At 38.3% G+C, this 23,115-nt stretch overlaps 1 protein-coding gene across 5 annotated transcripts in view; it reads left to right on the top strand.

The window, feature by feature from the left end:
* Positions 1 to 21,704, top strand: part of HECW2 (HECT, C2 and WW domain containing E3 ubiquitin protein ligase 2) — a 369,305-nt gene extending 347,601 nt beyond the window's left edge. For all 5 annotated transcript variants that reach the window (XM_027054227.2, XM_027054211.2, XM_027054201.2 and 2 more), the window contains one exon: positions 15,126 to 21,704. In XM_027054227.2, the coding sequence (XP_026910028.1) occupies positions 15,126 to 15,237 (112 nt within the window). In that variant the 3' untranslated portion in view covers positions 15,238 to 21,704. The remainder of the gene's footprint in view (positions 1 to 15,125) is intronic.
* Positions 21,705 to 23,115: the final 1,411 nt, after the last annotated feature.

Genomic DNA, 23,115 nt, shown 5'->3' with positions numbered 1-23,115 from the left:
CACCTCCCCTTCACCCATTTTGACTATCTCCCATTCCCCCTCCCCACTGGCAACTATAAGTTTGTTCTCTTTATGAGTCTATTTCTGCCTTTTGTTGGTTTACTCATTTGTTTTGTTTTTTAGATGCCACATGTAAGTGAAATCATTTGGCTTTCTCTGTCTGACTTATTTCACTTAACAGAATACACTCTAGGTTCATCTGTGTTTTTACAAATGATAAGATCTCATGTTTTGTATGACTGTGCAACATTCCTCTGTGTGTGTGTGGGTGTGTGTGTGTGCACGCGCACGCGCGTGCAGGCACATGTGACAGGCACACGCACCACATATTCTTTATCCGTTCATCAGTCAATATGGGTTGCCTCCGTATCTTAGCTATTGTAAATAATGCTGCAGTATCTTTTTGAATTAGTGTTTTCGTTTTCTTTGGGTAAATATCTAGTAGTGGAATTACTGGATCATATGGTATTTTTATTTTTAATTCTTTGAAGAACCTCCCAACTGTTTTCCATAGTGGCTGCACCAAGTTACATTTCTACCAACAGTGCATAAGGCCTCATTCCTTTTTCGCCACATCCTCGCCAACACTTAATATTTCTCGTCTTTTTTATTTTAACCATCCTGAAAGTGATAGGGGATGTTGCATTGTGGTTTTGATTTGCATTTCCTTGATGATTAGTGATGTAGAGCATCTTTTCATGTGCCTGTTGGCTATCTGTATGTCTTCTTTGGAAAAATATCTGTTCACATCCTTGGCCCATTTTTAATTGGATTATTTGTGGGATTTTGGTGTTGAGTTGTGTAATTTCTCTATATATTTTGGATACTAACCCCTTATTGGATATATCATTTGCAAATATCTTCTGTTATAATACAAAATGCTGTATAACCAAAGCATTTGTTAGCTTTAGTGAAACAATGTTTTGGTCATCACACTGTGGCTTCTTATGATTGTGGCTCTGACTTAGGTGTTCGCAGAAGCTCTCATTTTAAGTATATATGAATAACTATTTAGAATCCCATCACTAAAAATTGCCACTACGGTTTCTAGAGAGTATTAAATCATGTCAACGTACTCTATACCTCTTTAACTTAAATCATACATGCCTTAGTGCCATGTGAATGCTCTCTGCATTGATTCTCATTCATAATAAGATAATGCACTTCCCTGGAGTGAAAAAAAAATTGCTTTGCTGCTGCTAATAAATTTAAGAGCCTGTAAGGTAGTAGTTGTGAATATAAGTGTTTGGGGTTGAATGGAGAACTGGAACTGAAACAAAAGAAAAGGAGGGAACACATGAATAAAAGAGGAATGGAGGAGAGTTGATTTTAGAACTCCTTTATGTAATCAGCAATAACAATACAGTATTTTTGAGGTAAAAAAGACTTCAGATTGCCTCTCATTTTACTAATAAGACTGTGGGGCACCTGGGAGGCTCAGTCAGTTGAGCGTCTCTTGATTAGGCTTAGATCATAATCTCGAGGATTGTGAATTGGAGCCCCTCATAGGGCTCTGACATTGCAGAGCCCGCTTGGGATTCTCCCTCTCCCTCCCTCTCTGCCCCTCCCCCGTTCACATGCTCTTTCTCAAAATAAATAAATAAACGTTAAAAAAAAAACACTGCAATCTGGGGGGGGGGGGGTTAAATGATCTTCCCCAATGGTATTAGGTACCCCAGGATGTCATCCTGAGTTTTTTTTTTAAGTACAAGTAACTTTGAGAAACCTGTTAACGAGACTTTCTTCCTAGCGATTGCAAGACACTGTTTCTTAATAATTATTTTCTAAGCATCAACACATGACAAGAGGGGCACTGAAAATACAGATACAGACGGCAATGAGCAGTGCAAGCTCAGGGCCGGCGTAAGCCTCCTCAGTCACCCTCAGTATATTTCAATCTGTGAACAGAGGCACTACATCCAAACCCCTAAGTATTAGCCAGCATACCTGATGTTCCAGATTTGGGAGACTGTAATTTCATTATTTAAAGAAATATTTTCTTTATACCTGAATCATCCCTCCCCCACCCCCACCTTAAACACATATTTGTATCTCAAAAACAGATTCACACTGTCTGATTAAGGCTTTGCACCCTTCTGAAAAACTCAAGGATTAGCATCAAGGAGGCAGGAAATGGCAGATTAATTGTGCCACTTTACTCTTGAAATCTATTTTTTATAAAGATTTATTTTTGTAAAGTAGATGGAATAAACTGTAATAATAAGCAGATATATAAGTTGTTCACATTTAATCACTGCAATTTTCACCAAACATGGTAAGCAGAGAAAGGTAATTTGATGTAGACCTGAGACCTAGCTTCAGAGAGACTGGGCTGCGTTCCAGCTCTGTCGCTTACCTGCAGTTGAGTCTTGGAGAAGTTGCTTAATTTTTCTGAGCCTCTGTTTCCTTATATACTTTGTAGGTCAGTAATTCTGAGGATTCAATGCAATCATTCATGTAAAACATTTACTGCTGACCCTGGCCTTGAGTAGTTAGTAGTGGCTGCCATTATGATTTCTGTCACCATCATCTGTAAAATATATCAGGCAGTAGTGTATTGGAAGGAGCACAGCGTTGGGAGTTAGAAGATCTGGGTTCTAGTCCTGCCTCTGCCACCAGCTAACTCTGGGACCTAGAAGATCACTTGATGTGCAAAAGGCCAGGGAGAGGGTGGTATATTAGGTTTGGTTGAACAAAAACTTATAGTGAGAGGTTTCTGAAAATCTTGGGAGTCAGGCTGGTTCACTTTCTACTTCCCCCTGAGAGTTCCAGGAAGTTTGTGTGCTGACTCATTATAAGTGATGGTGTTCTCCATTACCGTTGCGTACACACAGTTGGGCAACAGACGTTGTTTCTTCCTTTCTTCATTATGACCTAAGGTTGGTTCTAGATTCCTAGTTTTACCCAGATTATAAAAATGCATAAATACAGATGATATATGAAGCACGTCAGGCAAGCAGACTACTTTCGTATCTTGTCTATAACAGGCTCTAACGTTTTAGATCTGATAGGGAGAAATAGCTGTTCAGCCATTCTGCTCCACAGGTAGTGAGCTTATCTATTGGAGAGGCATGCGTGCAGATCATAGCGCAAGGATATACTGGCTTTCTGCTCCGAAGCAAGAGGCCTGATCCATCTCTGCAGAATAGGGACAACAATGCCCTGCTCAAAGAGGATGTGACAAGTGAGTAAGATAATGCATTTGAAAGTCCTTAGAGAGAGTAGCTTTCCTTTGTTCTTTTTATCCCTTGATTCTGACTCTTCCGTAAGCCCACCATACTGCTATAACTATGAAGATGTGCTCCTCAGAGAAAGTACACTTGGAGGAAAAATATAACAAGAAGAACTTCAATGTACGACCATATATTTTTTCAGAAGTGATTTTTTTGACTGATAACATTGGCGTCATCCTTTGAAATGTGGGGTGTTGCTTAAATGTTAAAAAAAGATCTGTAAGATTGTCTGTAGTCTGAAGAGATTGTTCTATATGACAATTTCTCCTATCATTGAAACGGATATACTGAAGCCATTTTTCCAGCTATTTCCTGATAGGTTTAAGTTGCAGAACTGAAGATCTGGTCTGTCTCATGCTGGTCAACCCCAATGTATTTCTTTTTCCTGTTAGTGAGACAGTGTTTAACCTGTAAAGTAGGACCTCTCTTTTGACTGGAGACAAAATGGATGGGTGTTCTTCTTACTTACAAAATGTATTCTATAAGAAGTCTGGCATGGGGCACCTGGGTGGCTCAGTCGGTTCAGCGTCCGACTTCGGCTCAGGTCATGATCTCACAGTTTGTGAGTTCGAGTCCCACGTCAGGCTCTGTGCTGACCACTTGCTCAGAGCCTGGAGCCTGCTTCAGATTCTGTGTCTCCTTCTCTCTCTGCCCCTCCCCTGCTCACGCTTTGTCTCACTCTGTTTCTCAAAAATAAATAAATGTAAAAAAATTTAAAAAAAAATTCTGGCATCATCTCATTCAGAAATGAGAGGCTGTAGCCTAGAGAGCTGGAAGTGGCTGTACAGAATGAGGATGGGCAGTTCTGGCAAACGGGAGGGCATCTTAGCTTTTCTAGACACAGATGATGGAGGGCTTTTCAACCTTTCAAGCAAGCAAATTTGAGTCTTATTTTCTCAGATTTCCTAGTCTCACTTTGTGGTAGCACTACTTACATTGTGAGCCAAAAAGTGTATTAAAGTATATAAGGTTGTTTCTGAAGCCAGTACAAGTTGAGTCCATGGTTCTTTTTTTCTCTCTTGTGGTAATGAAGTAACTAGAGACACAGATGATAAATAATGATGGAGGCAGACGGGTGTCTCCGCAAAGGCTTATAGCCTGAACACATTACTGCACTTCCTCTGCTCTGCGGTTGGTAGTTAGTTCTGTATTTTGAGTTTCTGTAGATTTCCTATCCCCTGGTGCTCTGATGTACTTACGAGACAGTCAATTCACTTTATGGCAATTGCTCTGAAACATTCTGAAAGACAGGATGCTAACATGCCAGCCTGGAAAATGCAGGGCAAATCCTCTCTCCCAGCATGGTATGGAGTTTATGTGTTCATCTCTGAAGGTTCTTGCCAAGTAGGATGATGGGACAAAGGATTTGGAGAGCTGCAATAATGATGGAGGGGTAGTGGGTTTTTTGAAGGGGGGGAAGCGTTTTGAAAATGGCTGTGTCTGGAGATTATTATGAATGAAATGCTGACCCAAATTAAGAAATAAGCAAGAATTAATTATGAAATGGGTGTCTCAGGGAGACAGTTTCTCTAGTGGACTAGAACTTTAAAAAATAAAAATATTTTTTAAAGATACAACTTTTTTCATTTTTAAAACTCTGCTTTTTATTCTTATGAAAACATTTACCAAAAAACAAAAACAAAAACAACAAAAAGGCCAAGAAATTCTTGTTCTCCTCAGAAAGCCCCTCCAGGCTAGTGCCCCCAGTGCACCTGTCACTCTGTCACACTTTATTTCCTTCATTAGACATACCCCAACTTAATCATTATGTTTAGTTATTGGTTTACTTGTTGATTGTCTGTCTCTCCCTCTAGGATATTAGCCCGTGAGAACAAGGACCTTGTTGGAATTGAATGTGGCTTTGCCTATAGTGCTGAGTCCTGGCATATAATTTGCACTCAGTGAATATTGTTCTTAGTGAATTCTTTTTTTTTTTAATAAATTTTTAAAAATGTTTTTATTTATTTTTGAGACAGAGAGAGACAGAGCATGAGCAGGGGACGGGCAGAGAGAGAGGGAGACACAAAATCCGAAACAGGGTCCAGGCTCGGAGCCGTCAGCACAGAGCCCGACACGGGCCTCGAACTCATGGACTGTGAGATCATGACCTGAGCCGAAGTCGGACGCTTAGCCGACTGAGCCACCCAGGCGCCCTGTTCTTAGTGAATTCTTAAACTTAGGGTATGACTATGGACTACTCCAGATGCGATATGCCAGAGTCACTTTTGTATCTCTGTATCCTCATCTGAACAATTGAGATACATACCAGTAATTACATCACAAAGTTGTCTTGAGGATGAACTGAGGTAACACATGCAAAGTGCTTAAAATGAGGCCTACTACATCATTCAATAAATGTAGCCATTATTTTTTTTGAAGTTTATTTATTTTGAGAGAGAGAGAGCAGGGGAGGGGCAGAGAGACAGGGAGAGAAAGAAGCCCAAGCAGGCCTCGTGCTGTCAGCATGGAGCACAATGTGGGACTCAATCTCATGAACCATGATATAATGACCGGAGCCAAAACCAAGAGTCGGACACTTAGATGACTTCACCACCAGGTGCCCCTAGATTTAGCCATTATTACTGTTGTTCCTAATATCTAGCCCTCAGAGCTGGCATGGTATATCTTTGGGTGGGCAAGAAATATGCTATATCCACTCAGGATATTTATATTTTGTTTGGACTTCCAAGAGTTTTCGTCCTGGAACTGTTCCCTACTGAGTTTTCTTCTACAGCTTTAAATTCTTACATTTAACAAGTATGTAGTCTTCTTCATTTACAGGTGAAGAAGCTCACAGTGCATAGGTTGAAGTTTCTTCCGCCAATCATCCCCAGATGCAGGAATCCCCACTATGGGGACATTCCACACTGTATTTATAAATCCAGGTACATTTTAACCAAGGTGTCCTATTGAAACTTTGGAAGGCATTATTAGCAGAGAGACTTCCTCTAAAAAAGCCTTTTGATACTCATTATGCATTTATTGTATGCAAAACCTTGTGGTAGATATAAATTGATCTCTGTCCATGTGGACCTTAACAGTGAAGGAAGTAATAGACATTTAAATGAACAGGTAACCAACATCATTGGCCACCAGATGGGATATGACAAATGAGTAGTGGGGGTAGTAAAGGCCAGAATTCCCTTCCCTTGATTCACGTTTATTGAACACCTGGTGAAGGTCAGGGATTATTCTGTGTCACCATGGATTACACAAATATTTGTGAACTAGTCTTAGCAGGAATTCCTGTTCTAAATCTCATGGTCTAAGAAGATATTAATGGGGATATTACAGAAATTATGAATATTTTAAAAATCCTAACAAGTTTTACCTTTATTTGTGTTTATAAATCTATCTAGGCTAACAAAACAATCACTGGATTACTTTAATTGAATTTTATCATTCTGTGTGATTGGTAACTTTGAATTTTCATGCTGATTACAAGCTCTGAACTCATCGTCTATTCCCCCACCCATTTCCTATATTTCCTGCTTTGTTTAATGGTACCTCTGCCATCTTACTCCCCATACTTAGTCACCGGCTACCTTTCCTCTATGGAATAAATGGGAAAGGTCTTTGCATGAACACACCTCACTTCCTGATGTGGTCCTGCCTCCCCAACTGGCTTATGGTCTAGTCTTGGCCACTGTCACTCAAGTACTTTTACTTCTCGAGTTTCCTGATGATGCATTGTTTCCCCATACTTCCGGGCAGTCTGCTAAGAACATCCTTCTCCTTGTTGTTTATCCAGAAAAACCCTATACACCTACAAATCCTTCAAGGCTTGGCACAAACAGTATCCACTTAAAGCCTTTCCTGACTCTGCGGAGCAGACTTGCAACTCCTTGTATTAAAATTGTTTGTGTGCAGGGCCACTAATAGCTCATCTGGATCTTTTGGATTAATTAGACAACTGTGTCTTGTAGCCTTGTGGAGAAATGCAGCCCTGAGTTAGGGCTCATGGTTTGGTGAGCATAGGCAAAGGTAGGCTGGATTTTAGTGCCCACTCACCCAGCCAGATCCCCTAGTGCAGAGCACAGATGGCACAAGCTTTAGGGCCTCCGATTTGCTTGCATATTTTGATGCCAGGTTGTAAATTCTCCTTGTGGGCAGAGGCCAGACTTAACTTCCTCATCTACCAGGGGACAGGTCAATGCCTGGCATGCAGTAGGAACTCAGTAAGTAATTGTTCAGTGAATGAAGGAATAAATGAAATGTTGTGTAAATTGAAAAATCTTTATTCATCATGGTACTTTGTGTGGGGAGGACAAGCTTTCAGAATATGGCATCTTCATGGGGAGAAATAGTATAAGAGGTTTTACAGGGAAACAGCCTTGGATGCTGCCTGAAGAGTCATTGAGCCCTGAATTAGAGGCCCCGGAAAGCCTGGAGGAAACCCCCCTTTGCGTACTCCACAGCCCAACTACAGGCCCACTCTGGCCCTGCCCCCAGCAGCCCTGACAACCAGAACTGCAGGCACACCTGATTCCCTTAGGGGAAAGCCTGTGGACACTCACAGAGGCAAAATGTGGCCTTGAAAGGTAATTTAGGTCAGGAATACTCACATTTTCAAAGGAATCTAGACATTAACAAGTAATATATTCCAAGGTTCCTTAGGAATTTTCCAGAATGCCTGTGTCTGCTTTTGACTTATTAATTACTTGATAAAGAGGTGGGAATAGGAATAAGGAGACAAATCTGAAGGATTATGCACCACTGCCAATTGGAAAAAAGAGAGTATGAGTAAAGCACTTTCTAAATAATAATGCAAGTACAAAGGATTTATTAGATTCAAATATATTTTGTTTCTAGGACTACACCTACTTGATAAAATGAGATCCATGATTTTCTCCTTCTCTTTCTCCCTCTCTCTCTGTCCCTTGTTTTCTCTTTTAATTTAAAATCCTGTTTGTAATTTCTTATTTGTCTTACATTTTGAGTCCTAAAGCTACCAAAAAATCAGTTCTGGGAAAATGGGGAATCAATTAATAAGTACACACACACACACACACACACACAGTGAAAGAGAGAGAGAGAGAGGAGAAATTCATTAATTTACTGTGAAAATTTAGAGGGGATTGTGATACTTTGGGCTCACTGGATTTAGATAATTGACTTGTCTATCTATAGGAAAGAAGAGAGAGTAAGCATGTGACCTGGTTAACGTTTGAAGAATACAGAAAGCACCAAGAGATTAAGTCATACCAGATGTCTGGAGGGCTTTAAATCTTCTTTATATTGATGGCTGCACGATTTCCCAAAGATGGGTTCAGACCTGCCCTCCTTGAGTGGTTGGCTGCATAGATTAAAATGAGGTAAACTCATTATAGCCTTAGTGTAGCTGGCTTTGAAAGATTTGAGAAATGTCCTTTTATTGAGACTGAATAACTGGATGTGCTTTTGCTGCCAATGTCAACATAGTCTAAGAGCCCTCCTGTTATTCTCTGCTAGAGTTTTCTTAGGACATGGAATAGGGCGGGAGAGGGAGGAGTGTGAAAAGCCTCAGAGGATTGTGTTTTGTTTTGTTTTGCTTTTCCTCTTCTTGGCTCATACTGCAGGTTGATGGTAAATATTGGGCAATTTATTTAACCACACTATTCCTCAATTTCCTTATTAGTAATGCTGTCTTGTTTATAAGGAGTTTTGAAATTTTTGCAGGCATACAAAATGCTGATGTAGATAGCCAATGTCGATATCTTATTTCTCATCCACTTGATGTCTGTCCAGTAGTGGAGACCACCTGCATCGGACTCACTTGTAGTGATTGTTAAAATACGGATCCCTAGGCCCACCCTAAACTTTCTGAATTAGAATCTTAGGGGGTGGAGCCAAAAATCTCCGAGGTAAACAGGCTTCTTGGGTGATTCTGATGCACTTCAATGTGTCCCTTAACGTACCTCTGCTTTCTGGTAAGCCTGAGATAGGACTGATGGTTTGAACTGAGCCTAAAAATCCCCCGGTATCTCCCAAGGTTTTCTGGACTGACCTAATGCAGACCATTTTCCCCAGAGCTACTGCATATTGTGTTTGAGTCATTCCTTTAAAAAATATTTGAAGCTTCATTTGACTAAGCCTTGTCATCAAAATGTATGTAATCTAATATGATGTTCAAGTAGGATGTCCTCTAATGTATGTGGTCTGTGAACTAACAGTTCACAGTCAGGAGTAGGATAAAATTAACACTCAGACTTCAAAAAATGAAAGAACAGAGCCCATGAACATTCCTGCTTTTGGTTTCATCTTGGACTTCCCCTAGGTTGGGGTCCTATTTTTGATTTGGCCACTGACTCAACTTTGACCTTGGGAAAACCACTTAATCTTTCTGAAGTTTCCCCATCCACAGTATATATACTTTCCATCCTCGTGAAGCATTTTCTAGAGAAGCTATTTAGTTTATTCAGAGGGAAAGTTCTTTTATGGTAACCATATGTTATACAACTAGATATAATTTCGGAAGCAGTGATCATCTTAGATTATGGATCAGTAATGGTGATTGTGTCTTATGACTGAAGAGGATCAAAAAAAGTTGTCCAGTCCTTCCCTTTGTGTTGAGATCTGAGTCTTTAGAGAGAAGAGTACTCAGGCGTAAAAAAACCATTCAGACTTATAGATTTACTGGATAAGATACCATAGTATCTGCAAAGATACTACAGAAACTGCAGAGAGAGAGACATGCCGAGTTCCTGTTCTCTGCTCAGATACCAGGGGAGTGGAAGGACATCTGTTTACTCTCAGCTGTGCCCCCTGCCTATCCTTGATAGGGTGATTCTACTGTATTACATTCATCACACTTACCTCCTTTCCTTGGACTGTTCTACTACCTTGAGACCTGCAGTCATTTTCTATTGCTGCATCACCGATTAGCACAAACTTAGCACCTTAAACCAACACACAATTATATCACTTTCTGCGGATCAGGAGTTCACGCAAGGCTTAGCTGGGTCTTCTGCTCAGCATCTCACAAGACTGAAATCAGGGTATTGGCTGGAATGCATTCTCATCTGGAGGCTCAACTGGACCTGCTTCCAAGCTCTTTTAGGCTGTTGGCAAAATTGTAGCTATAGAATGCATGGCAGGTGACTTCTTTAAATCCAGCAACATTGAGAGTCTCTGACCTCCCTGATGCTTTTTTATTTTTATTTTTATTTTTATTTTTTTTTAACGTTTATTTATTTTTGAGACAGAGAGAGACAGAGCATGAACAGGGGAGGGGCAGAGAGAGAGGGAGACACAGAATCGGAAGCAGGCTCCAGGCTCTGAGCCATCAGCCCAGAGCCCGACACGGGGCTCGAACTCACAGATCGTGAGATCGTGACCTGAGCTGAAGTCGGACGCTTAACCGACTGAGGCACCCGGGGGCCCCTGATGCTTTTTTAAAGGTCTCACCTAATTAGGTCAGGCCAACCCAGGATAATCACCCTTTTGTTTAACCTAAAATCAACTCCTGGCTTTAATTACATCTGCAGTATACCTTCACCTATGCCATATTCCATGGATTGCAAGTTACAAATCCCACTCATGCTCGAAAGATGGGGATTATACAAAGGCTTGGGTCATGGTGAGTCATCTTAGAATTTGCCTGCCACAGACCCACAGTGAATTAAAATTCTGCAATTAAGTATGTGCAAGAACTTAACTGGGGACTTTAAACATTACTATTTATGAATCCCTATTCCTATGTATGTGACCATTCTGTTAATTCTTAATTAGCTAAAACTAGCCTCTAGTTAAGGGAAAATATTTGGTGTCAAGAGGGAAGGAACAGGCTTAACTAGGGTGTGATAAATTACACCGATAGTCATGCCCTGTCCTAAGCAAATAAACCATTAATTAGGGATTATTGCTTAGCTAGCAAATGGGTCATCTTGAACTATTTTTATTTCCTAATTCACCCAAAATGACTCAATTCATGAAAATGAGTTCACACATATCTATTCAAGATTACAACTATGAGCTACTCTTTTGAGAAAAGTTGTCCCCAAAGTTGATCTATAGCACTCTTTAATATACCAGCACTACCAAAAGAAAAGCATAGACAACAAACAACTCCTACTAGGTGTAAGCAATAATGATCACTTTTTCAACATCCTTCTTATCAATACACCGAAGACAGAATGACAATGTATCAAAAATGGATAACAAAGAACCAGGTTTACATTGTTCTGTAAATAAAAGGCATAACTAAATTAAAAAGTGAATGGCTGAAGAGATTAGCCGGAGATAATACAAGAGTTAATCTCTTTATTTTGTACTGTTTATGCCAATCAATAAGAAGTCCTAAAGCTATAGATGACAAAATGGACTTCACACTCAGAGGATGGCTGTTATAAAAATAATAATAGTAATAAATATTGATAAGGATGTACACAAATTGGAACCCTTGTTCACTGCTGATAGGAATGTAGAATGATGTAGCCATTGTGGAAAACAGTATGGCAGTTCTTAAAAAAAATTTACAATAGAGGGGCACCTGGGTGACTCAGTCAGTTGAGCTTCTGACTTCGGCTCAGGTCATGATTTCATGGTTTGTGAGTTCCAGCCCTGTGTTGGGCTCTGTGCTGACAGCTCAGAGCCTGGAGCCTGCTTTGGATTCTGTGTCTCCCTCTTTCTCTTCCCCTCCCTGCTTGACCTCTCTCTCTGTCTCTCTCTGCCTCTCTCTCTCCCTCTCTCTCTCAACAATAAATAAACATTTTAAAAGAATTTTTTTTTAATTAAAAAAAATTTACAATAGAATTGCTATATGATCCAGCAGTTCCATTCCTGGGTATATACACAAAAAGAATTAAAAGCAGGGACTTGACAAGATACTTGCACACCAGTGTACATAACAACATTTTTTTTTAATAGCTAAAAGATGGAAACAACCCTTGTCCATCAGTGAATGAATGGATTAACAAAATGCAGTATATACCTGCAATGGAGTATTATTCAACCTCAAAAAAAAAAAAAAAGGAAGTTCTGATCCATGCTATAATATGGGCCTGGAAGACATTATTATGCTCAGTGAAATAAGCCCATCATAAGGGACAATGATTCCAGTGACAAAAGGTACCTACTATAGTGAAATACATAGAAAATAGAGTTGTGGTTGCAGGGGTAAGAGAGGATTGGAGTTGGTGTTCAATAGTATAGTTTCAGCTTGGAAAGATTTTAAAGTTTCAGAGATGGGTGGTAGTGATAGTTGCAAAACACTGTCGATGTACTTAATGCTACAGAACTGCACTTAAAATTGGCTAATACCAGATGCCTGGGTGGCTCAATCAGTTGAGCATCTGACTCGGCTCAGGTTGTGATATCACAGTTCATGAGATGGAGCCCCGGGTGGGGGCAGGTGCAGAGCCTGCTTGGGATTCTCTCTCTTCCCCTCTTTCTGCTGCTCTTCTGCTCATTCTCTCTCTCTCCTTCCCTCTCTCTTTCTCTCTCTCTTTCCTTCCCTCTTTCCCTCCCTCCCTCTCTCTCTCTCTCTCTCTCCTTCCCTCTTTCCCTTCCTCCCTCTCTCTCTCTCTCTCTCTCTCTCTCTCTCAAAAAAAAAAAAGAACACTTGACAAGATAAACAGGCCAAGGAGATGAACATGTAGGTCACAAAATAGGAAATGTCACAAGCAAGCTAACTTGGAGAAAGATGCTCAGCCATGTCGGTCACCAAAGAAATGAAAAATTTTATATTTCATTTAATGAAGCATTATCTTTTAGTCTAATGGGATAATCAGTGTTATTCATCTAAATACAAAGCCCGGCATATAATTATATTCAAAACATATTTTACTTCTCTGCTTCTTCTCATTTCCCTAGAACAGAGATAAAGTCTTCATTGAATAATTCTATACTGGTACACAGGACTATCCTAGGACTATCTTTTAAACCATTCTAGGACTATCTTTTAGTATGCTAGTTTAATTTTTTTTAAGTTAAACGTCTTCGGGACGCCTGGGTGGCTCAGTTGGTTGAGTACCCAACTTCGGCTCTGGTCATGATCTCGTGGTTCATGGGTTCGAGCCCCACATCGGGCTCTGTGCTGACAGCTCAGAGCCTGGAGTCTGCTTTGTGGATTCTGTCTCCCTCTCTCTCTGCCCCTGCCCAGCTCATTCTCTCTCTCTCTCTCTCTCTCTCTCTCTCTCTCTCTCCCTCTCCTCCCCCCCCCCCCTCTCTCTCTCAAAAATAAATAAAACATTAAAAAAAAAAGCTAAACATCTTCCTTGAGGCCTCCAAGTTGAGGTTCCAGTGTAAGGGAGATACAACAAGAACTACATTAACAAGAATTATATTAAATGCAATTCTGAAATAGTTTGTTATGTTAAAAACGTGTTTGGGTACAAAGATTAATTAGATGACTTCCCCCCATATATCTAGCATTTGTAATAACAAGAGTCATAAACTCTGAGCCAGTACCATATCTCTGTCCTAAAACTGATATTCTTATAATTGAGCCCCTTTGCATTCCTGGTCTAAAAGGGCACGTGGCCAGACACCTGCTTGATTATCTCTTTGTTATTTTGTCATTTCCATGAGTCATGATTATCTTTTGGCAATTTAATGAAGGCAACTAGAGCAAATCTTTTTGATGGTAATGAAATGTAGCTAACAATACATCCCTTATTTATTGGTCAAACAGTGTGAGCCAGGCATGATATTAAACACGCTTCTGTTACTTGATTTAATTCTTTAATTCTTCATTTAATTCTTTGGATCCTTCTGAGACAAATGATATTATTCTCATTTTATAGGTGAGAAATGGAGTCTCAGGGAGTTTTAATAACTCCAAATCACACAGCTGGGTGGTAGATCTAGAATTCAAACCCCGGTCTGTTCAACTTCAAACTTCTCATCCTTCCATGGCACTAAACTGCATCTAGGAATGTAATTATATTTACGTCTTAAGGGTTAAAGTGATTTATGAGAGTGAAAATTTAAACATGTAACTTCGTAAAAATAGTCCATCACTAATTATAACTCCTAAAATTACATATGAATTTGGGAGCAGTTTTTTTTAGTCAACGTTGTTTAGCCCCCACAAAGAAGCTGTTGTACATTCAGAATAAAATGCTTCCTATTCCATGTCAAAAGTGCAGATTTTTTTCCTGATAAGATGTACTATTTGGAGACTGTCTATTTTTTATTGTGATTCAGGTGCAAATAACAGGAAAGCATATTTTTTTCCTATCTTGGCAAATGGGGAGGTATTTCTAAAAAAGAATACTTAATGTAATGATTTAAATGGCCGTGATTTTGTACTGTGAGTTAGGAGAAAACAGATTATAGCACAGGATTGGAAGAAGTAACAATGGTCTACTGACCTCGGCAGGAAAATCCAGCCAGGGAATTTCCCCAAGACTCTAAGCCAGTCTTCAGAGATACTCAGTGCTCTTCTGTGCCCAACAAAATGACAGAATGTAAAACCCTAGATTTTCTGAGACATCCGTGCAAAATCAAACTCTGAAAATGAATTACTTTGCAAGAACTTACATTCATGTCTGTGTAAGTGTTGAATCTCTAAATTGTACACCTGAAACTTATATTACACTGTATGTTCACTAACTGGAATTCAACTAAAAACTTAGAAAAAAAGTATAACATCAAAAGAGATGCAAAAAATCAAACTTGTCTTTGCAGTTCTTAGACAACTAAACAAAGCAATATGTATGTAATGTGGATTTTAAATGGTTGTGAAAACAAAGAAAATATTTTTTAAATATCCCATTCCTCTTTAGAAATTCAAATGTTTTCACAGTTTCTCCAAAAAATAAGTGTGAAAATTGGCAACAAACAATCTGAATATGAAAGACGAGCATGAACACATGCGTGTGCACGCACACACACATACACACACCCACACACACCAATCTCATTTCGTTCAAAGCACGTTAATCTTTGTACTGCTGCTTCTGTTTGCAGAGCTCACACTTGTTTCAACCGTCTGGATCTCCCCCCGTACCCATCATTCTCCATGCTTTATGAAAAACTCTTGACAGCAGTTGAAGAAACAAGTACCTTTGGACTTGAGTGACCTGGAAGAACGATGCCAGGCTCTGTATGGACAGGCAATTTCAGAAGCTGCTGTCTAGAAGAATTACTGAATGTTGGAAGTTTCAAGAGTATGCTTCCACTAGAGTCAAGCTGAGTGCTATTATTTTCCAGGAACACATGCTCTGTCACAATGGGGTCCGGATAGTGGTGATGAGTCCTCTTGGAAGGATTTGGGTGAGCTTGATGCCCAGGGAACTACCCAACAGTCTTTCAATCAACAGTTGTTGACTGCCAAACTTTTTTCCATTTGTATTATGTTCCAAGACAAAGATGAACCTGTACACGATCAGCTCCGTGGTAACTTTCAGGGACTCGGGAGAATCTTGAAACTTACCTTTGAATGCGGTTCAAGCCCAACTGGCAGCACTTGGCCCAATCTCCAAATTAGCTCAAGTTAAATAATATAATAAAAACAAATATATTTCCTAAAAGTACATTCATTTAAGCCCTACGTTATAGCAGAATATTCATTTTCTTGCTATGAGTGCCTGCATGGTGTGCACCATAGGTTTCAGCTTTCATGGGACACAAGTGAAAATGAAACCAAGTCAACAGGAGGTAACTTTAAAGATTTGCAATAAGGTGGTCTGTGACAATGTATATGCAAAGTGGTATGTGTGTAATTATGGCTGAAGACAAACTGTTCTACAATGAAAAACTAATGACAGATTTTATGCTTTATAATGCATGAAAACAATTTAAAAATAACTAGCAATTAATCACAGCATATCAGGAAAAAATACACAGTGAGTTCTGTTTATTTTTCATAGGTTCATTATATTTATGTTCTTTAAGATGTATATAAGAACCTACCTGTTCTGTATGTATCACCTGTTCCATTTTCATGTTCCATGCTTACTCGGGCATCATGCTAGTACGTATCCTTTTAAGCACTCTCAAGGGAACAAAAGGGCCTTTTATTTTTATAAAGGTACAAAAAAAATTCCCCGAAATATTTTGCACTGAATGTACCAAAGTTGAAGGGACATTACAATATGACTAACAGCAACTCCATCACTTGACAAGTAAATAGAAAATAGCTTCTAAATCAAACTTCCTTCACAGTGCCATGTCTACCACTACAAGGACTGTGCATCTAAGTAATAATTTTTTAAGACTCACTATATGTGATAGTATGATATGCATTTATTTAAAATGCATTAGACTTCTTCCATCCATCAAATACTTTACAGGATGGCATTTAATACAGATATTTCGTATTTCCCCCACTGCTTTTTATTTGTACAGCATCATTAAACACTAAGATCGTTTAGAGAGCCATCAGCAACACCCAAGAGATCAGCTCTCTTTAGTAATAAGAATTCCATTTTCCCTCATCAGTGAAGACATCACAAATTGAAACTCTCAGCACTATATTTCTAAGCCTGCATTTTCACTGATGCATAATTTTCTTATCAATATTAAGAAACAATTTTTCTATGGTCTCTCAGAAACTGCATGATATCACTAATGTTATTTCTGCTTAGTTTTATCAGACGATGTTCTTCATTTTTATTGCTTTTGGGGTTATTTCACATCACTGTTTATTTCTTGACTTCTGGCCGTAACTAATCAGAGTGAGTTCTTCAATAGAGTGAAGTTAAATAGTGGATAATAAAAGCATTGGATTCACATTTGGTTTGCCAGCCTGTGGTTTTACAGGCACTGCCCAGACACCTCTTTGAGAATTATAAGTAGCCATGGAATTCTTATTATGGGATGTTGGCAATCTTGTATTTTATAGAGTCAGATGCATGGTTTTCACAGATGGTTTGTAAGAACTAATTGCTCTCCTGTTGGTTAAGCTATGTTTACCATTGAGACCCTCAAGAGGAATACCACTCATGCTGCGATCCTGAACTAAAGACAGGTACTATAGCATGGGGAAATGTTCCCCCAGAAGGTTACAGAAATCTGGAGATAAGAAAGGAAGATTTATCTGTGTACTATAATTAGACCAGGAAAAAAGGGAAGAGAAAAAAATTTTAATTGGAAATGTTAGCTTGTGTTTACTGATCATGAATATAAGTATATATTTAATTTGCAAACTATTTTTACTTGTTTGTATTTTTTTCATTATAAGGAAAAATAGTGTAACATACTTTTTCAAAAAAAAAACATCTTTGATGGTATATAAGATGGTTCAGAGCTGGCATTCTCTAAGCAGCTGGTATAAAAAGTTACATTTCTTTCAAAAATAGACCATGTTAGCTTTCATTTTGGTTTGTGACACTCTGCTATCATGTTCCACATTATTAGGTAAAAGAAGTTTGAAATAAAATGTATCTCTTTAATTATTTCTAACAAATATATTCCTTGTTAAGGCATCTAACGTCTTCCCAAATAACAGGATAATCATCTGCTGTTGCTACTGTTCTCAGAATTGGGAATTATCGAAGACATACTTAATATACCAGAACACTATTATAACTGATCTACTATTCATAATCAGTAAAACAAAAAAATCCAATAATAACTGTGAAAATATTAAATAACGTTTCTACAGAATAAATTGGACTGTAGCATCTGCTACAAACAGAAATACCCATAAATATTTTCTTTTGGACTCTGAGCCTAGATGACTTGGCTGTATGGTCTCGTTTTCTTTAAGAAACTCAGGAGTGATGCTTACACTCTGCTGTCTTCTATAAAAGACAGTCATGATGCATCACGTATGTTTGTAGAACGTCTCTTAGATGAAGCAAGAGGCGCACTCTTGGCCTCCACTCTGTGCCAACCACTATGTTTGATGATAGAGATGTAGGATTCAAAAATCTGCCCTTGAGAAGCTCACAGTCTAGTGGAGTAGACACCAAGGTTTTAAAAAAAAGTATTTTTAATAAAATTTGTCATGTTTTACAATCAAGGAACGAGGAGAGAACAGTTGTTCCATCTGGGAGATCCAATGAAGGCTTCATACATGGGAGATACTGTGGCTGAAAATAAAAGTCACATAAATAGTAACTAAGAGCATGTAATAGTGTGTCAATACTGGTCAAGTGTGGAGGCCCAGGGTACATTTACCCACGAGGGTTTACAGTGTGCAGGCGGGAGCCGAACCATGAAGGAGCAACTCAAGGATCTTCAGATTATCAAAGAAATGCCAAAATTAAATCCAGTCATTTCCCTCCGTTTCCTTTCACCTGTCCTTGAGCCCAACTCACTTCTGGGGTCAAAACATTGATATTGTGCACAAAAATGAATAGATCTTGGTTCAAGAAGCATGGTCACAATTTTCTAGCCTATGTTATGTTTATAATTTAATGGACATTCTATAATCAATGAAGGAACACCTCTCACCTGCATAACAATCAGAAGTGCTAGAACTGGCCTTCAAATGGTTAACAGTAATGTTAGACTGTGTGTGTGTGGTGCTTTAAGGTTTCAAAATGCTGTCACGTGCATCTTCTTTTGCTCCTCATGTACTTTGTGGGGGAGAAGGTATCAATCCCCGCTGGGTTGACACTGGTTTTCATGGATGGCTCGTAAGATCCATTTCAACACTTTACAGTTGCAATTCTAGGCTTCACTTCAAGAAATGTGGAGGCTAACGTTTCTTCCAACGTATTCCACTATCAGTGAATTTTGCAAGATGCTTCATCTGCCCAGATTCTCATTTCTTCAAACAAACGTTCTTAAAATGTGACACCTTCTAAAAAGCCCGTGGAAGAAATTAGTGTATTCACAGAAAAAACTCCTCATGGACTTAATATTTGCATTTTACTATTTGTTACACGAAATTTCAAACCATGCAAAATGGGATGACTTTTGGTGGATTTCTATAGTACAGTTCAGTTCTCTAGAATATAATTTGGAAGCACGATAAGGTTTGAAACAACCACTTTAATCAAGAGTTTTACTTTATTTTTCAATTCTTAATGAAGATGGATCCAGAGCTCTGGTAGTTAGGTTCCTGTGATGTGGATGAAGGAACCCCTGCAGATTCTCTTTTCCTCTCTGTCCTTTTCACGTTTATTCACTTTTTTCTTTCTTTCTGCACAAATTGTATTTATAACTTGACCACTTCTAACTAAAGCAAACATCTTATAATAAAGAATCTGAAAATCTTTCCAACTTAACCCTCTTGGGGAAATTCCCAAGGCAGGCAAAATGATGATCCACCATCATTAAAAGATACCCATAACCCTGCATAGTAAAAACATGCAAATAAAGAATGTGACCGAATCTCCAAACTGGGTCTGAGCTTTAGGCCTTATTGTGCTCCTCTTATCTGCTTTAGTGGATGACTAAAAACACTCTAGATCTCAGACACCTTACTTGTAACCATAAAACTTGAGTTGAAATTAATGAGCATGTCACTTTTAATCAGATTCTAATTTTGAAAAACGTGTTACCTTTCTAGTTCAATTGTGTTTTCCAGATAGACTTGTTTATCTAACACGGAAACAAACGAATGCCAGAAATATTAAGCTGTCTAAATTTTGGCTTAAGGCCAACAGCGGTCCACTAGAAGCGTAATAAAAACAAAAAGTAGAAAAGAGAAGTCCAGCGGTTGTGTTCCCCACCCCTGCCAGAATGTAATGCTAACTGTTGACCAACTGTCAAGACTCAGAAGTGGTAGCTGCATTCCAAGGAGCTGGCACAAAGGATATAATGAGTGTGTGTGTGCTACCCTTATCACGGCAAGCCGGGCCGGGGGTGCAGCGATGATTAAGACAGGACCGTAATAGAGGGAAAGATACAACAAGGGTTGGAAAGATCATCTCAGGACCTGCTGGTGGGGGTAGGAACATGTACTTCAATTTGGTTTCTGACTTTGGGGTGGGGGGGAAGAATAAAAAAGAATGCTGCCTAGTAAGGGCACTGCTTGATAATCTGCCTGGTGGGAAATAACCCTCATTGTATCACTTGAGTAGATCGATAACATCCTCTGTATTGCAAAACAGAATTTAGCCCCAAAGTATTAAAGCTAACCATAGCTGAATCAGGAAATTTGACAATTGGGCATTAAATTATGTCGTGGATTTTATTTATCTTCAGAATTATTACTGATATTATTGAGCTTTCTATGTAAGTAAAAGAAACGGTGTAGTTAGACATTTATTTTGCTTAATTTGTTTTTCAGACATTCTTTGACATTAGAATAGCTTTTGGGACATTTTCATGGTTTCTAGTGGTGACTTAAATGTTCCCTGTTAACCCAGAAAGCAAAATCCTAAGAATTAGGTTGCTGAATTGTAAATGGAGACCTAATCAGTGTTTCCAATTTTTCAGGAAGTTAATCAAGACTGAAAATACACTTGCTTAGATTTAATCTGCTAGCTAGTTTATTTGGCTTTCATGATGGCACAGTTTGGTAGAATTGGCAGGCCCTAGTTGTATGGTATTTGGGGAACACAGAGAAATTATGTTTATATATGTGATTTTTATGTCTAGTGGCCTTGGGCAGGTGATATCTTTCTATCTAATTTTCTTTTAGGATATTACAACCCTGAGGAGTGTTGATAGGTATGTTGTATGATTCAAACTGAATCAGCTATTACTGATGCAGGTAAGGAACCGTCAGTAAACTTCTGGTTACTACACCTTCTGTAAAAAAGGATGGATAATGTTCAAGAGATACCTTGGAAGGACTAACCAGGAAACACACAGAACTGAGTGTTCTTTTAGGACCCTAAAGCTCTAAAAGCTGTTATTACAACCTATTTTTCTTTATATGATATCGTAAGTAAAATTTGAAGCTGTTAACATATTGGAAAGTGCATAAGATTACATGTTTTTATAATAGGGATGCAGGCATTCCAAAATAAATAAATAAAAATACATGCATCTCTCTTGCCTCTTACTGAAAGTATTAATCTAATTTTATAATAATGCTTACTTTTTAATATTAAGGCTCTGTAAAAAGAAACATATTTATTTCTAAGATTTCAGTAGAGCACAGGTGATGTATTTTTTTAAGCCTTATCATTTCTTTTCACCAACTCTACCCATGTATCTACTATACCATGTATCCCAGTTAATAGCTATGTTTCTATTTTTGTTGAGTTAATTTAAGCTGCATATTCATTCAATGTGACTTTAAATACAGAATAACAATGGGAGGTATTTAGTACTGGCATTAAGACCATACAGCTCTCATTTCACCTTATATTTAAATTTCATCTATTTTTTTCAAAGCTAATAATGCAGATTGTTGACATCCTTGAAATGATTTGTGGGTGGTATTAAATGGAGCCTGGGACTTTGAAATGTAGTCTAGGTGTTTGTTTTCTGGAAAGTTTGTATTCTTATCCTCACCTGAACCCCTGACTTTTGTGTTGTATTTTTTTATGATTCCAAAATGCTTTGAGGGAAAGATATTTTAATGTGTACAATTTGTTTTATTTTCATACTGATCTCTATTTTTGTTTAAAACCATGTTGCATCATGAAATCACTTAATCCAAAATAAATCTTCTTTAAAAAAATAGATTATGACTTCTCTGTGATACATTTGGGAAAGAAAAAACTCAAAAGGAAAGAGAACAAAGTAGGGATAAAGGTCTTGTGGGATTAGTATGCAGCTTTGTGGATCCAGAAAGTTCTCTTCATGATATTTATAATTAGGAATCCATTTTGTTTATCCCTAAAAGAATGTTTCAGTATTTGATAGCCCCATCAAATAATGTTGAAGAAATGAATTAATACAAATCATAGTCTCTTAACTCACATGGGCTGAGACTATTTGTTAAGCCGTCTTGGTTGAGCGCTTGTTTTATAAACACATATGCATACCACCACTCCCACCACCACTACCAATCTAATCCAGGGGTCACATATTCACAAGCCTCCAGGGATCAGTTAGGTATTGCATGAGTGAAACTGGCTGGATGTAAGCAACAGAGAGTGATTGGATTTACCCAAAGACGGCATTCTAATATTTTACTCCAGCTCTAGTCACATAAAATTTAAGTCCAGTGTTGAAAGATCTTCAGATTTATCAAGAGAAACCCAGAAATCTAATTTTTATGTGATAATTCTAGATCTTTTTATACTGGGTGAATCAACGCAAATAATGCCTGTAGGTTGAATTTGTCTTGCAGGTCCAACCAGTTTGGACTCTTCATTTAACCAATTTAAACAATATCATTATCTATTATACTTGATTTGTAGTGTAAATGAACTGACCAAACAAATAAAATATTACTAAGACAAGTAGTTGACAGGAAGAGATGGGGAAAGGAGAAAAGCAGCTCTATGTGAGGCCAAATAGTCACTAAAGGATGTATTTGAAAATGATCTGTGCTTACCAATCTTTCTGAAAAAGACCTGTGTTAATTTGTATGAGTTAAGAACATCCTTGTCAAGATTTCATGGAACAGATGTGTCATTAAACTCTTCATTCTATATTTTAGACTAAAAATAAATTTCATACACCACATGAAAGCAGTTAAAGCAAAGGCTCATCCTTTATAATGACTAATGTTTCAAGTCATTAGTGAAAGGGAAGAGCAAGAGATTGTGTTCATGGCACCGACTTCCTGGTTTTTGTGTCATATTATTCCATCTATAACATTTGACCTCAATGTGCTTTTATCATGATACATTTATCTGCCTTCATTATATTCTTGTATTAAAACATAAAACCCATTTAGTTAGTGAATGTTTTAATAATGCATAATTTCCCCCATCCTACTAATTGCTCCTGTGAATTCTTCCTTGGTACTTTTTTAAATTTCATCCTTTAACTACAAAGCATTTAACCTCTTTATCAAGGAGGAGAAAAGATTTTTTCTACATACTTCACTGTATTGATCAAAAATGTTAACCTATTAATGGCTTTTCTCCCCCTTCTAAATGGGTACTTCCTTCTATAGATACTAGGTTGACCAGTATAACATTTGTCAACCAAAGTA

Source organism: Acinonyx jubatus, chromosome C1 (assembly GCF_027475565.1).
Source record: "Acinonyx jubatus isolate Ajub_Pintada_27869175 chromosome C1, VMU_Ajub_asm_v1.0, whole genome shotgun sequence".
Lineage (NCBI taxonomy): Eukaryota > Metazoa > Chordata > Mammalia > Carnivora > Felidae > Acinonyx > Acinonyx jubatus.
This window is presented reverse-complemented; position numbering and strand designations above follow the sequence as displayed.